A 16,975-nucleotide genomic window follows, 5' to 3' on the forward strand; every position below is an offset into this window, starting at 1 on the left:
CAGGCATGCAGTACCTGTTTCTGACGATGATTACCTTCACCGTTAAAGCAAGTGATATTTAATTGCTTAAAACGCACATAATGTTACGAGGTGCGTGCCTGGGATCGAGTCATGAGTTGACATGCATAGGAGACTGAAGTTTTAATCAATAGGCTATCACAGTTGGTTATTTTTTTAATAAAAAAAACAAACAAAAACAAAGCACGTTTCGAGATACATCTTACCGAATGCGTAGTGGCGCATACACTGAGAACCGTTCACACATTGTTTGTGTACCTACTCAGGTGACTTAGTGCATGCGCCACTACTTACTCGGTAAGATTTCAGAACGTACTCGGTAAGATTTCAGATTTATAATTCGTGCGAATTAACATGGCAAATGAAGTTTATGAATGCAAAAAATATATATAGGTATAGGTATTTTATTGTTATGTGGATGGATGGATATTTGTTACTCAATCACACCACAAAACGGCTGAACGGATCTGGATGAAATTAGGGCACAAAGATAGAGAAAACAAGATAGGGTTGTTTTCGGGCCGGGTGCCATGTTAATGCGCATGGGTAAGTATTTAACCTAAGCGCCTGTCATGCAACTGGACTTTAGTAATGAGATAGTCGGTTTAATAAATAAAAAGTTAGTTTATTTCAGTCGTTTGTTCGAGCTGCGAGTAGAGCTCGGTGTCGGTGACGCTGCAGTTGTGGTTCTTGGCCAGGATGAGGCGGTCGGGGTCCAGGTGCAGCTCCTGCAGGATGCCGTACACCTGCGCGCGCAGCGCCGCCTCCATGTCGCGCTCCCGCCCCAGCACCCACATGCGATCTGCAACCAAAAACATGTACTTTTTAGGGTTCCGTACCTCAAAAGGAACCCTTATAGGATCACTTTGTTGTCTGTTTGTCTGTCCATATGTCAAGAAAACCTATAGGTTAGGTGACCCTATATAAGCTATCTTCCCGTTGATCTAGAATCATGAAATTTTCGCACAGCCCCCGCGCTAACCCGGTGCGGGCGAATGCGGGTGTGCGGGGCGCCCCCCCGCCTCATACCCAGATTGCCATCTCAACCTGTCGTGGACTATAGGTAAACCAAAGAAATAACGTACCGGAATGTGCGACATTGAAGTTGGTGCAGGACCACAGTATAGCGAAGTTGTCGTAGTCGGTGAACAGCACGTTGTACTGGCCGGCGCCGGGCAGCAGGCGCCCGATGATGTACGGCATGCGGTTGTTGAGCTTGTAGCGGAACGAGGACGAGCCCTCGTGGCTCGGGATGCCGAGCCCGTGGCTCGTGCCGTGGCTGCCTGTCCTGCAAAGTAGGGTACGCTTTGCTTAAAAGATCTCCGTATCTACCTAATTGTCCTCATTGGTGAGGGAATTTAATCAGTACCCTTATTATAAATGCGAAAGTTTGTCGCTTTGTCCTTCAATCACGTCGCAACCGTGCAACGGATTGACGTGATTTCTTGCATGGGTATATATTAAGACCTGGAGAGAGACATAGGCTACTTTTTATACCGGAAAATCAAAGGGTTACCACGGGATTTTTAAAAAACCCAATTCCACGCAGACGAAGTCACGGGTCTCAGCTAGTATACAATATTCAAAATTCTTTGTAGGTGCGTAAACTGTAAAAGTAAATACTCGTTAGTGGAACACTCACCATCTGTTGACAGTGTTGACGGTGATGACCATATATCCTCGATCGTTGAGCAGCACGTCTAGTTCCGTGCAGCTCGCGGCTATCTCCATCAGGTGGAACGAGCGCTCCACTTCGTACCACGTGCCCGTCATCTGAGGATAAGCAACACCCAGGAAACGTTACGAAATGTATATCTGATATCTGAGCAAAATAAATAAATGATTATGATTATGTAGCTTGGATTAATTGAGCGAGGATTGGCAAGCTGAAGTAACAGTAGGCAGACCATGGCATAGCCGATGGTCGTTGGTGCCAGCAGCATTACCACAGAATATAATATAATAGTACTAACGTATTACCCCGTGGTAATCACAACACTACCTATTTGTTTTTTTTTTGCCTCTCGAAAACTGGGCTAACAAATCTCATAGAGATCAATGATGATGTGATGTGATTATTATGGTAGAAATCATTGGGGTTCCGTATCAAAATGGTAAAAAAACCGGCCAAGTGCGAGTCAGACTCTTTTTAGAGTTCCGTACCTCAAAAGGAAAAACGGAACCGTTATAGGATCACTTTGTTGTCTGTCTGTCGGTCTGTCAAGAAACCTAAAAGGTAGGTACTTCCCGTTGACCTAGAATCATGAAATTTGGCAGGTAGGTAGGTCCTATAGCGGATATTCGGGGGAAAATCTGAAAACACTGAATTTGTGGTTACATCAAACAAAAAAAATTAAATTGTGGTCATGAAGTATTTTCATTTTCGAAGTAAGATAACTATATCAAGTGGGGTATCATAAATGAAAGGTCGTCACCTGTGCATTCTAAAACAGATTTTTATTTATTTTTATGCATCGTAGTTTTTGAGAGATCGTGCAAAATGTCGAAAAAATACGACTGTAGTACAGAACCCTCGTTGCGCGAGCCTGACTGGCACTTGGCCGGTTTTTTTATGTATGTACACTGATTTTTTCGAGGTTTCAGGACCGATTTGAATTTTTTTATGGTATTAGGTAGGTACGCAGGTAATATTTTACTGATATTATTCTTCAGGATCGAAATACATGTCATAAAATAAATTCGTTATACTTAGCAAGTGAGTAGTGACTCAATAGTTCGTAAACAGTATTACAATGTTAATTATACGAAACCACCAACCACCGAGTATGCCAAAGGGTTAAGGTCGTCATTCTATGATCGTCGATGAAAAATGCAATAGGTGTAAATAGGTGGGCACTTGAATTTAGTAGTTTTCGAAATGACTCCTTATCTTTTAGTTTTTATCGATTGTTGAGAATTAATGTCTGAATTTATTGTTACCCGACTATAGCCAAAGCCAAAAGGAAGGGTTATTTTATCACCCAATTTTACTGTAACATTTCAGCGTTTATTAAGACGATCGTAGGTAGTCGGGTTTAGTTTTCAATTTTATCTTGTTAACGATAGTATTTTATTAGGTAGGTAGATATTACAAGATAAAGTTGAAAACTAAACCCGACTTCCTACGATCGTCTTAATAAACGCTGAAATGTTATAGTAACTTACGCAAGCTACTTAGGCAAATAAGCAAGTGCTTACGAGCACGAAGAAACCAATATTGTAAGTGTTTTTTCTTTTTTTGTGGAAATAAAATAAATATAAATAAATAAGTAAAATTGGGTTTCTGTCGCTTGGTACCTATATTTTAACAGTATGCTATATTTACGGGGTGCCAGCCAGGTAACCGCCCAGTGGTCTGGGTTCTGCTGTTCTCTTTTGGATGCATCGGGCATCCGAGGGGAAGAGCAGTATTCGGACCGGTGCACCCCGGTAACATGGCTAATAATCTCTCTTCGGGGATATTGTTAGCCATGGCTAATAATGACCTGGCAGGGGGGAGGTTTCTCCGCGTGGTTCTGACTAGCAGAGGGCACAGTGGACGAAGCGGAGGACGGGACGTGCGCGGAGTGTGCAGTTCTCGCCCGTTATGGGTCCCCGGGTCGGGAGGCGCACGTATTCGTCAACAGCTGTTGAGGTCGGTGCGCCTAGGACCTCGTGAACGGGTCCCCGGTGGAGGGTCCGCCTCGGCGGATGTCGCTGACTAGGTTGCGGTGGTATGCTTCGGAGTTCCCGTGACCTAGTCACCAGGCGACGCGCAGGAGTGCCGCTGGGTTTTAGTGGGTATTCCGGTCGCCTCTCGGCCGGAGAGTCCCTTAGCCTTAGCTGGCTGCCTTCCAGGAGGAGGGGATGCGTAAACGCATTTCCCAGCGAAAAGTAGGATAGGCAGTAAGCATCAGGATTAAGGAGGTAGATCCAGAAATATTTTATGGGATCACCACGGAAACTTCCTCTGTTGATTAAAAAACAAATTTTGCAAATCGGTCCAGAAAGCTCAAAAAATCAATGTACCTAGGTACATTAAAAAAATGGGCCGAATTGAGAACCACCTCATTTTTGGAAGTCAGTTAAAAAATCAAGTAGGGTACTTACACGTCTGATATCGTAATCCGGGAGCTGTGGGTAGATTGGGCATCTCCCTAATCCGGTATTAATCACAACCCTGAACATTGTGCACAACAGTATGAAATGCTGGCTGGCTCCCATCACACGGAAGTCGCCCATGACATTGCACTGTCGAATTTAATTCCAAACTAATAAGGTTGTTTTTTGCAGCGCACCCTGTCGGTTGTTTTGTAAACAGTGCAAGAGTTTGGATTTGAGTTTGGGTGTGCGCAGTTTCACCGACGCTGCCACTCTTCACACTGACAAATTCCGTTCGATTTAATCGATTATTCAAATTAATTATTTGACCCGAAAACGGTTTACGGTAGACGACGACGACGTTTACGCTACGAAAAAGTAACGACTCCACTCTCACGCTGAACCGTAAACGTTGGCTATGGAAGTAGTCATAAGTTATTCATGTATAAATAGTAAATTTATAAGTCATGTAGGTATAATAGTTTTTAAGGTTGTTAGATTAGACTAGTTAGATTTTAAGAAAGTATTAGTTAGAGAAAATTTTAGTTTTAAGGGGTGAATAAATGTAGTTTACCTATGAATGAGACCTTTAGAAGGAGATAGCAGATTTGTAGAGCACTCTCTCTGTCGTTGAGACCGACAAAACGTCATATTAGTATGAGTAACAGAGACAACGCTTTACAACATTGATGTTGGAATCCCCCTCTACAAAGCCGAAATGTCATTCTAAAGGCCGATGTACATTACTTTTGGCCGCGTACTGTACCAGCTTTCGTGATGAAAACTAAGTACCTATATGTACTATTATATATTCTGTGGTATAGGTGCGATTTACAAAATAAAATGTCGTATCGTATCTTTTGAGTCGAGTCTCCACAAACACGTGTGTGTGAATCTACATAAACGGCCAGCGAGTGACGCTGCACAAGTCGCCGTTATACAATGTCTACGTGAACTCATACTAACTTACTACTTAGTAACTACATACCCGAAGCCGAAGAAAGCGAGAAGATATTATACTCTAGTCTCTATCTATACAAAGAAGGTAGAATAGCGCACTGACTGTTACGTCATCCCATACAAATGACAGAGAAAAAATCTCAGTTACCAACCAATCACAAACGAAAGTGTTTTCGAATTGAATTTAAAACATGTTTGTTTTGAGCGCGTTAGCGCTCTCTATGTATGTGTAGCGTTTGTACGTTAGTACAAAATTATTTTCTAGTAAATATTCACTACAGACTAGATTTACAGCGATAACACTTTTTTAAACTTCGTATCAATTAGTTAGTCCCATCGGTAAGCGACGAAAAAGTACCAAGAGGCGTTTGGTGAACAAAATATTTCCTTTGGTAGGATTGACCTTTGGGACCCAGAGAAAGATTTAAGAAGTACGCCTCGGCCACCACTTCGCTCTGCAGGTGTGCATTACACCTAGAATGAAATTTAAAAATTTCTACGAGAAAACATCTCAAATTCCAATTAATATAACGCATAACGAGTAGGCTCGTGCGGTAGTGGAGCGGTGCGGGAGGGTGGCAGTTGACGAATCACTGAGCTCTGGGGTGCCAGCCAGGTAGCCTCCCAGTGTGCCTGGGTGCTGCTGGTCCCGTTTGGATGCATCGGGCATCCGAGGGGAAGAGCAGTACTCGGGCCGGTGCAGCCCGGTAACATGGCTAATAATCTCTCTTCGGGGATATTGTTAGCCATGGCTAATGACCTGGCAGGGGGGAGGTTTCTCCGCGTGTCCCTTTGACTAGCAGAGGGCACAGTGGACGAGGCGGAGGATGAGACGCGGGCGACGTGCGCGGGATTGCGTTGTCGCCCGTTGGGTCTCCGGGGGAGGTGAGGTGCACATAGTTGGTGCACCTCAGACGTGTGACGGGGGACCTCGTGAGCGGGGTCCCCGGTGGAGGGTCCGCCTCGGCGGACGTCGCTGGCTGGGTCGCGGTGGTTTGCTTCGGCGTTCCCGTGACCCAGTCGCCAGGCGACACGCAGGAGTGCCGCTGGGTTTTAGTGGGTATTCCGGTCGCTTCTCGGCCGGCGAGTCCCACATACCTTCCCTCCAGTTTGTTGGCTGGCTGGCTCCCAGGAGGGGGGGATGCGTAAATGCATTTCCCAGCGTTAAAAAAAAGAAGATCACTGAGCTCTCGCGCACGTCATCACACCCGTCCCGCACCGCAGGAACATACTCAGTTATGTGTTATGCCTTTAGATTGGGTATTTCTTATTTTTGTAATAAATGAAATGGTTAAGAAGTGAGTCAGTAAAATATATTTATAAATATTTAATTACTTACATTCTTACATACATAATACTTATTATTTACATCACAAAGCAATATTTACATAAACTTACCTATAACAATTATTTTATTTCTTACATAGTAGATAACAAAATGAAACAATATATATACAAAATTATTACTTCAGTTGTATATTCTGCTTATTCCGTTTAGGCTACTTTCTATCCCGGAAAATCTAAGAGTTCCCGTGGGATTTAAAAAAAACTTAAGTCCACGCGAGCGAAGTCGCGGGCATCATCTAGTAATATATAAAGCAATGTATCTCTATTTTTCTAACGTGTGTTTCTTGTGTGTTGCTCGGAAGACCTTTCCGCATATTCTGGATACTTATATCATTGGCTAATATGTATTAAATATAAACTTTATCACAAGGTATTAAGATCTAAATTTGCCTATCGATCACTTGATATTGAGCGCTATATCGCTCTTCTCTAGCGCGTGGTAGCTGGTGTGCAGTACCGCCCTGGCCTTGTCCGACTCTCTGCCATAATAAGTGCTAAATATAGACTCTATCACAAGGTATTAAGGTCTAAATTCGTCTATCGATCACCACTTGATATTGAGCGCTATATCGCTCTTCTCTAGCGCGTGGTAGCTGGTGTGTAGCACCGCCCTGGCCTTGTCCGACTCTCTGCCATAATAAGTGCTAAATATAGACTCTATCACAAGGTATTAAGGTCTAAATTTGCCTATCGATCACTTGATATTGAGCGCTATATCGCTCTTCTCTAGCGCGTGGTAGCTGGTGTGCAGCACCGCCCTGGCCTTGTTCGACTCTCTGCCATAATAAGTGCTAAATATAGACTCTATCACAAGGTATTAAGGTCTAAATTCGTCTATCGATCACCACTTGATATTGAGCGCTATATCGCTCTTCTCTAGCGCGTGGTAGCTGGTGTGCAGCACCGCCCTGGCCTTGTCCGACTCTCTGCCATAATAAGTGCTAAATATAGACTCTATCACAAGGTATTAAGGTCTAAATTCGTCTATCGATCACCACTTGATATTGAGCGCTATATCGCTCTTCTCTAGCGCGTGGTAGCTGGTGTGCAGCACCGCCCTGGCCTTGTCCGACTCCCTGCCGTCGAGCCACTCGCTGTAGAGCAGTTTAACCAACTTGTTCTGCGAGGGGTGCGACACGGGCAGTTGAGTGTACATCGCTTGCAGTTGAGAGACCAGGTCTCTGCCACTCTCGCCGTTGATTGGCCGCACTTGCGCACCGCCGTTTAAACAACCTGTAGACGTAAAAAAGATAAAGGGAAGCTTCTTTAATGGATGTTTGGGATTGGCATTTGGGACATAAATGGCAAAAAGTACCCATAAGAGGGAGTGAGACTGAATACAACTAAGGGTGCCTGTCTATTGAAGTTGAGTGGAGCGGAGAAGTGTGAAGCAGACCAGGTTAGTCAACCAATCAGATTTTTGAGAGATAGAATAAGTGATAAAGATAAGTGATAAAATTACCACGTGTTGCATCAATAAAATCAAAATGAAAAATGATTTATTTCATGTAGGACAATTAGTGTTTCTTAAGCTACGTCTGTGACTCTACCAGCGGTTCGGAAAGCAGATTCTACCGAAGAGCCGGCAATAAACAGACCGGCAAAAATCTGATGTTTGCTTAAGATTCTGTATGTTGCGGAACCCGTTCGCGATTGCATACCTCAGCATTTCCCGCCCTGTCTAACGTTACTCACCGGAATAGGGCGACTTGCCGCGCTTGAGTTTCTGTACGAGATTCTGTGTGTTGCGGAACCCGTTCGCGATTGCATACCTCACCATTTCCCGCCCTGTCTAACGTTACTCACCGGAATAGGGCGACTTGCCGCGCTTGAGTTTCTGTACGAGATTCTGTGTGTTGCGGAACCCGTTCGCGATTGCATACCTCACCATTTCCCGCCCTGTCTAACGTTACTCACCGGAATAGGGCGACTTGCCGCGCTTGAGTTTCTGTACGAGATTCTGTGTGTTGCGGAACCCGTTCGCGATTGCATACCTCACCATTTCCCGCCCTGTCTAACGTTACTCACCGGAATAGGGCGACTTGCCGCGCTTGAGTTTCTGTACGAGATTCTGTGTGTTGCGGAACCCGTTCGCGATTGCATACCTCACCATTTCCCGCCCTGTCTAACGTTACTCACCGGAATAGGGCGACTTGCCGCGCTTGAGTTTCTGTACGAGATTCTGTGTGTTGCGGAACCCGTTCGCGATTGCATACCTCACCATTTCCCGCCCGGTCCTAACGTTACTCACCGGAAGGGCACGCCATGACCTCCACGTAATGGTAGGGCGACTTTCCGCGCTTGAGTTTCTGCGCGAGATTCTGTATGTTGCGGAACCCGTTCGCGATTGCATACCTCAGCATTTCCCGCCCTGTCTAACGTTACTCACCGGAAGGGCACGCCATGACCTCCACGTAATGGTAGGGCGACTTTCCGCGCTTGAGTTTCTGCGCGAGATTCTGTATGTTGCGGAACCCGTTCGCGATTGCATACCTCAGCATTTCCCGCCCGGTCCTAACGTTACTCACCGGAAGGGCACGCCATGACCTCCACGTAATGGTAGGGCGACTTGCCGCGCTTGAGTTTCTGCACGAGATTCTGTATGTTGCGGAACCCGTTCGCGATTGCATACCTCAGCATTTCCCGCCCTGTCTAACGTTACTCACCGGAAGGGCACGCCATGACCTCCACGTAATGGTAGGGCGACTTGCCGCGCTTGAGTTTCTGCACGAGATTCTGTATGTTGCGGAACCCGTTCGCGATTGCATACCTCAGCATTTCCCGCCCTGTCTAACGTTACTCACCGGAAGGGCACGCCATGACCTCCACGTAATGGTAGGGCGACTTGCCGCGCTTGAGTTTCTGCACGAGATTCTGTATGTTGCGGAACCCGTTCGCGATTGCATACCTCAGCATTTCCCGCCCTGTCTAACGTTACTCACCGGAAGGGCACGCCATGACCTCCACGTAATGGTAGGGCGACTTGCCGCGCTTGAGTTTCTGCACGAGATTCTGTATGTTGCGGAACCCGTTCGCGATTGCATACCTCAGCATTTCCCGCCCTGTCTAACGTTACTCACCCGAAGGGCACGCCATGACCTCCACGTAATGGTAGGGCGACTTTCCGCGCTTGAGTTTCTGCACGAGATTCTGTATGTTGCGGAACCCGTTCGCGATTGCGAACTTCAGCACTTCTTTCCCGTCCTTTTCTAGCGTCACTTCACGGAAGTCCGGGTTTCTGTTACAAAACGATCCAAAATAATGTTAAAGGTTACATTTTCACTTAATATTCATCACTTGAGGATTTTTGTACTATTACTACTTACTAGACGATGCCTGCGCTACGACTGCGTGGATTTTGGATTTTAAAAATCCCGTTAGAATGCTTTAATTTTCCAGGATAATAACTAACCCAGCCTGCCCATGTCCAGCTGCGCGTAGCACATTATGCAGAACTCTTAGGCATGCAGGTTTCCTCACGATATCGGAATAGCTAACGTCTTAACGATTAGGCTAAGGCCGGGTTTCCACTCAGGCAAAGAGGAGAGGAGACATGTCCAGTCGACCAAACATATTCTTAATAGATGACATGAAAAAATTATCACATGATCTTTTAAAAATCAGATTGATTGACTGAACACATCTACTCCTCCACTCAGGTTAAATTCGGGCCTATAACTGCTCTAAAAGTCTAACTGACTGATCTATCAACGCACAGCTCAAACTACATGGATCGGGCTGAAATTTGGCATGCAGATAGCTATTATGACGTAGGCATCCGACAAGAAAGGATTTTTGAAAATTCAACCCCTAAGGAGGTGAAATAGGATTTGAAATTTGTGTAGTCAACGCGGACGAAGTCGCGAGCGTAAGCTAGTATTCTATAAAGTTGTCATCTCAACTTGTCGCGGAGTAGAGACGAGTTAAAAATGCGTACTAACTTAGTAAGCCGATTACGGCGTAACTCGGTAGCTAGTTCAATATAAAAAGGTTAATGAGTTACATTCTAGTACATTCGCCGCTATAAATAGCCACCGTACGTGTAATGAGCGCACGCGTCGCACTGTACAATGTCCACCGCGTTACGACACGCAACAATGGGCGTGGATCAGGGGTGTGACCCGCAACAAGTTGTCTACTTTGTAACCTTACTCATAATCTACCACTAGTGTAATTGTCAATAGGGTCTTGGATTGTAGTAATAAAATGAGGTGATGTTTTTTATAGCGGTAGTTTATGGGGCTAGAATTCATTATTAAAGAGAATAATTTGAAGAAATCATGATTTTCTTTATTTCTTATTACAAAGTATTATTATTACAAAATTATTTACCAACGCCACCGCTGCACAAAAAATCACGTCAATCCGTTGCACCGTTGCGACGTGATAGAAGGGCAAACCAATAAACCAACAAACAAACAAACACTTTCGCATTTATAATAAGGGTACTGATTCCAGCCCCATAAACTACCACTATACAAAAAAATCACATAATTTTATTATACGGTCCAAGGGTCCAAGGGTATTATTCAATTCCCAATTATTGGCTTTTAGGTGTGTCAACAGGGCACATAATGGGGCCAATTCCCTTGTACACAATCTCTAAACTAAACTAAATTAACAAGTCTAAATCTAATGCCATCCTTTTTCGCAAGCAACATTATGAAAGGGATAGCAATAGATTTAGACGTGCCATTTTAGTTTAGTTTAGAGTTCGTGTACAACGGAATTAGCCACAATGTGGCTAATTCCGTTGTACACGAACTCTAAACTAAAGGATAGCACTAGATTTAGACCCGATAATTTAGTTTAGTTTAGAGATTGTGTACAAGAGAATCGGCCTCATTGTTAGTGTATTTTTACACTTTAGTTTTAAAAACCTAAATCCACGCGTACGAAGTCGCGGGCATCGGCTAGTAATTAATAACTCACCTTAAATTTCTATAAACCAGTGGTACATTAGTCTCCCCAAAAAGTTGTTCGGCGGCATACAAAAAGATCTGGTCTGCGTAGCCCCCCGACCCCGAGCCCACGTGGCTCCTTATGCCTCGTACTTCTGAGCTTTCGCCCCACGGCCAGTCCACTTCGCAACCTTCGATGTCTGACAAACATGTGTTGCTGTTCGCCAACATTTGTTCCAATTCAACTGCAAACAAACAATTTTTATGGTTCCGTACCTCAAAAGGAAAAAAGGAACTCTTATAGGACTTCGTACTTCGTTGTCTGTCTGTCTGTCCGTCTGTCGTGTCAAGAAAACCTATAGGGACCTGTTGACCCGTTTTACTTCCCGTTGACCTTGAATCTTAAGAAATTTTAGGCAGGTGGGTAGGTCTTATAGCACAAGTAAAGGAATAAATCCGAAAATCGTGAATTTGTGGTTACATCACAAAAAAACATGAAAAGATGGAGCTTACAATTAAAAAAAAAACTAATCTAAGTAAAGTTTATCCCGGAAAATCAAAGAGTTCCCACGAGATTTTTTCACGGGAGTTCCCGCGGACGAGGTCGCGTGCATCAGCTAGTTTAGATAAAGATCAAAAAAGCACATAGAACCATTAAAGTTATTAGTAGAAGTAACTCTTTAGAGTTTTCACATAAAGCTTCCAAAAGTCGCAAAAATCGCCGTTAATTAAAACTGAATACATTACTGAACTGAATACATTTTGGTCAAATGCAAATTCGATTTATGTAAACAAACTTCTGTCGTTTTTAGGGTTCCGTACTTCAAAAGGAAAAAAGGAACCCTAATAGGATCATTTTGCTGTCTGTCTGTCTGTCGTGTCTGTCAAGAAACCTATAGGGTACTACCTAGAATCATAAAATTTGGCGGGTAGGTCAGGACTTATAGCACACATAAGGGGAAAAATCGTTTGTGGTTACATCACAAAAAAAATGTGTTCATCAACTAATATTAGTGTTTACAACTTTCAAAGTAAGATTAATATACCAAGTGGGCTATTATATGAAAGGGCTTTACCTGTACATTCTAAAACAGATATTTATTTATTTTTGAGCATAATGGTTTTTGATTTATCATACAAAATGTCCAAAAAAATACGACGGAAGGGAACGAATAGGACGGAACTCTCAGTGTGCGAGACTGACTCGCACTTGGCCGGTTTTTTGTACCCAAATGAACGTACGTATAAATACAGCTAACAGTTTTGCTTCCTGTTTACGTGGGAATTTCCCAAAATCACTTTCATGATGAAGAACCGCCGATCCGTTGCCGGCCTTTCGGGAATTTATCAATCCGGCCCTTGAATAACCCCTTAATGAAATCTAATAGGAACACCGCTAAAGGGGGGTGAAAGGGATATTCACTTACTTGCAGTTATAACACAGTCCACGTCATGGCAGCTCAGCAGATCGCTATAGAAGTCCTCCCTCGACGCCTCCAGCTTCTTATCGTAGCACGGCATGAAGGTCACATGGTACACTTCCCCGGGGATCAGCTCCCGTTTCGCGGACAGGTGCTGTTTGACTAGCGAGCCCATTATCTGCTGAGGAGACTTGGTGCTCGAAATGTATGGGAGGATGAAGTTTCCATGGGTTTTTTCCGCGTAGCAAACCCAACCTAAAACGAGTTGGACACTTGTTTTATAAGCTTTGTCACTGTAAAAGCTACTTACTACCGCAAAATCTCAGGATTGTCCAGTGAATCTTAAGATGTTTTTATATTTTCTTTTAATTTATAGACTAGTGCTTGGCTCAGACCTGAGATGGAGCTTTCCCAAGTTTTAGCAGTAAAAGTCTGAACTGTTCTGTGGTACTAAAAGTTCGAACTGTTCTGCGATAATTGTTAATCTCGGTCTTTTACCATCATTCACTAGGTAAATCCTAAGTTTTACCGCAAAAGTTATCCTAAGTTTTAGCTTGCGAAATTGAAGTCGACGAAATTTTTGAATCAAGGTCCATTTACTCAGATTTTATAATGCAAGTTACCTGGACATGAGCTAGCCAGCATTAGCATATGTTTGGCAGTGGGATCATTTTGCTGGTCTCTGTATCTCTGCAGAAACTCCTGCTGCGCTTCTAACACTGACATGTCTTCCGCGACCGTCATGTCCAGGACTAGGTCTGCGCCCAGGCTTTTGAAGTAACCTTTGAACAATAAAAGCCATAGTAATGATAAAATTTACCTGAATACCATATAAAACGGAATAAAAACAACACAAATCAACGTTCGTTATTGTGAAAACTAAACAATATTTTTAATTTAAAACACAATTGAAGTTTGACTTTGAGTAAAGTTTGCCTTAAAGTCAATATTTCAGTAATTTTGTAGTTTTTTGCATGAAGTTGCCGGCGCGATGTGGTGCAGTTGATATAATACTTTATATGAATGGAGCAAGGCGTGTCGCGTCGCGTCGCATCGCGCAGAGCAGTGAAAGTCGTAAAAGAGCACATGCAAACTGTGGAATCAACTCCCTTTGACGGTGTTCCCATTAGATTACAACATGGGGTTATTCAAGGGCCGACCAACAAATTCCTAAAAGGCCGGCAACGCATCGGCAGTTCCTCTGGTGTTGCAAATGTTAATGGGCGGCGGTAATCACTTAACATCAGGTGACCCGCCTGCACGTTTGCTCGCTATCTCTATTAAAAAAAAGAGTTTGCATGGATTGTGCGTTAGAAGTGTAACTTAACTTACCAGCTAATTTTTGTACAGCTGCTTCAGGTGGTATCTTGTACCGTGCTGCAAGGGAGAGTGTCGGTTGTGGTGACAGCGAGATCACGAACAGGCTGACGTCGCGCGTTACGCCCTTCGTGTCTGTGTACTTCCTCTCAGAAAACACTCTATAACAACAAGATGATTATTAATTTTTGTTTTCACAGCTTGTTTGTTTGAAACTCTTTATTACACAAAAATGGAATGTACATAGAGATATTCCCTTCCATTAATCTATTTTTGTAGAATGCACAGTCATAAACCTAATAAAATAATTGCGAATTAGCCTTGCGCACAGAGAGTTCTGTAAGTTCGGGTATTTTTTAGACATTTTGCACAATAAATCTAAAACTATTATGCATAGAAATAAATAAAAATCTGTTTTACAATGTGCAGGTAAATCATTTAATATGATACCTCACTTGGTATAGTTATCTTACTTTGAAAATACATTTCTTTTTGTGATGTGAACAGATTCACGGTTTTCGGATTTATTTCTTTACTTGTGCTTTAAAACCTACCTACCTGCCTACCTACCTGGAAACAGGCCCTTATTGAATCAAATATATAGAATATATTATGTTGATTATGTTACTTTGTTAACCGACTTCAAAAAAGGAGCAGGTTCTCAATTCGTCGGAATCTTTTTTTTTGTATACTACAATAAAACTATCACCTTAACAACTCCTCCTGACTTTGTCTAGTCACCAGCACACTCTCAGCAGAGGTGATACAGCCGCTGCAAGCCAGACAGTCTGCTAAGGTAATCTCCACCTTTTGCAGCTTCTGCTCTTTGCCACTGGAGAGGTCAAAGTAGCCATCCTCACCAATCTTGATCTTCGCACCAGTCTTACTTTTTGTCTTCTCTATTTTCACTGGTTTTATACATTCCTGTAATAGTAATAATAATAGGAAAATAGTTTTTAATTTACATTGTATAGTATGCAGCAGTAAATAATGTACATCAACCTTTAGAAGGAGGTAGCTGTTTTGTAGAGCATTGGCTCTGTCGTTGCGACAGACAAAACATCATATAGTGACAGAGACAACACCCTACAAAGCCTGAATGTCATTCTAAAGGCTGATTACATTATTTTCTGCTGCATACTGTACCTAGTTGTTACACATCATTATACTTCTCAATATGGTATAAGGACTATGGTGATTGTATTTCATCATCACCAACCCATATTAGCTCACTACAGAGCATAAGTCTCCTCTCATAATGAGGAGAGATTAGGCCATAGTCTACCACACTGGCCATGTGCGGATTGGTAGACTTCACATACCTTTGAGAACATTATGGAGAACTCTCAGGCATGCAGGTTTCCTCACGATGTTTTCCTTCACTGTCAAAGGAAGTGATATTTAATTAATTAAAACGCACATAACTATGAAAAGTTAGAGGTGCATGCCCGGGATTGAACCCCCAACCTCCGATTAGAAGGTGGACGTCCTAACCACTAGGCTATCACAGCTTACCAGTAGGCTATATTTTTATTGAATGTATATATGGTGTGCCATTGTGGTGGGGAGCGCAGAGCGTTGGACAATGGTTGTGGTGTGGCTAATCGGGACTAGACATTATAACCATATGAGTAACGAGCCAGAGGGTCATTACACAGATCACTAACTATTAAACCTACTTCATAACCTCATTCTTATTGGCTACTTCCTTTTCAAATATTGGATCAGATTATGGTCAATGGCTGTGGTAGGTACCTTTAAATATTTACTGCCAGCATTGACACTACTTTGCGAGCACTACTTGTTTCAATCTCCATTAGAAATTAGATTAGGCTAACAGGTCTACGAAGGTTTTTAAAGAATTACGACATTACAAGAGAACACATTTTAAAGAATTACATAGGTAGGTACCTGAAGATAATTTGTTTTTGTTCATATATATGATATGGTAGCGAATCATTTCACGGATGCCAGTGTGTTTACTTAATGATAAAATGATTAAATTCAAGGATACGAGGCAAAAACAAACAAGTTAAAACTTCCTAAATAGGTTATGATTACCTGCGATGGAGTTATGAAATCGTCAAGGTCTGTCAACTGAAGTGCGCCACTAAATCGAGAGGCCATGGTATTAAATAAATACGCTATTAAACAAACTGAATATTGAGAAAATCAACTTTATTTATATTTTCACCCATCTAAGTCATCTAACTAACCACAAGTTTTTCAACTTTTTTTCAATGATGGTTTTTGACATTCGAAACACCGATTCGAAATGTCAATCACAGAGAGTAATGACCATAATGACACCTTGACACTGTGGAGTGTGGACAGCCCAAATGTCGTTTTTTTTCGTTTTCAGTTTTCTTGTGATTCTAGTCTTTTTAAGAAATTGCTTTGAAGCACAGCCTGAAAGTTATATAATACTAGCTGCCCCGGCGAAGTAAAAGCCCGCGTCCACTAGGCGCGCCGAGTGGAGTCGAATCGAATCGCAGAAAGTCGTCTCCTATATATTTACTAAGAAACTGCGTCCATCAGAGACGCGCCGCGGCGCGCCGAATCGAATCGACGACCGCGCGAATTGCTCGACAGGCGAATTTCTTCGCCGGTGCGATTCGATTCGATTCGGCGCACCTCAGTCGACGCCACAGAGTACTTTGTAATATATGAAATGGATGGTCGACGCGGAGAAACGAATGCGCGCCAAGGTATCTATTTATTTCTATAGGTCGGTTCGTTTTCAAATATTTTTGTTTAAATAAAGAATAATGAAGAATAGTCCAATCCAATCCAATAAATATTGAAAAAATTTAACAGGATCCATTTTCAAATCTGGATATAAATAATGAAATTCACCATAATTATTTCTTTTCATATTAATGTCGTGTACCCAGCCTTTAGGAACACGCCGTTTCTGAAATGAAAACATCT

At 42.9% G+C, this 16,975-nt stretch overlaps 2 protein-coding genes across 2 annotated transcripts; both read right to left on the minus strand.

Annotated features, from left to right (window-relative positions):
* Window positions 1-188: 188 nt before the first annotated feature.
* Window positions 189-4,395, minus strand: LOC117996121 (apolipoprotein D-like). Its single transcript, XM_034984122.2, has 4 exons — window positions 4,108-4,395; window positions 1,661-1,791; window positions 1,104-1,306; window positions 189-820 (listed from the first exon to the last, which is right to left on the minus strand). Exons 1-4 carry the CDS (start codon window positions 4,237-4,239, stop codon window positions 639-641), a joined length of 648 nt encoding a protein of 215 aa, XP_034840013.1. The 5' UTR covers window positions 4,240-4,395; the 3' UTR covers window positions 189-638.
* Window positions 4,396-6,349: 1,954 nt separating this feature from the next.
* On the minus strand, window positions 6,350-16,294 carry LOC117996093 (probable cytosolic Fe-S cluster assembly factor GL21135). The gene is made up of 8 exons (XM_034984092.2): window positions 16,106-16,294; window positions 14,754-14,968; window positions 14,060-14,205; window positions 13,351-13,509; window positions 12,734-12,982; window positions 11,338-11,551; window positions 9,486-9,643; window positions 6,350-7,638 (listed from the first exon to the last, which is right to left on the minus strand). The coding sequence occupies exons 1-8, from the start codon at window positions 16,169-16,171 to the stop codon at window positions 7,397-7,399; spliced, it is 1,449 nt and encodes a 482-aa protein (XP_034839983.1). The 5' UTR covers window positions 16,172-16,294; the 3' UTR covers window positions 6,350-7,396.
* Between the last annotated feature and the right edge of the window lie 681 nt (window positions 16,295-16,975).

This window comes from Maniola hyperantus, chromosome 3, assembly GCF_902806685.2.
Source record: "Maniola hyperantus chromosome 3, iAphHyp1.2, whole genome shotgun sequence".
Taxonomy (NCBI): Eukaryota; Metazoa; Arthropoda; class Insecta; order Lepidoptera; family Nymphalidae; genus Maniola; species Maniola hyperantus.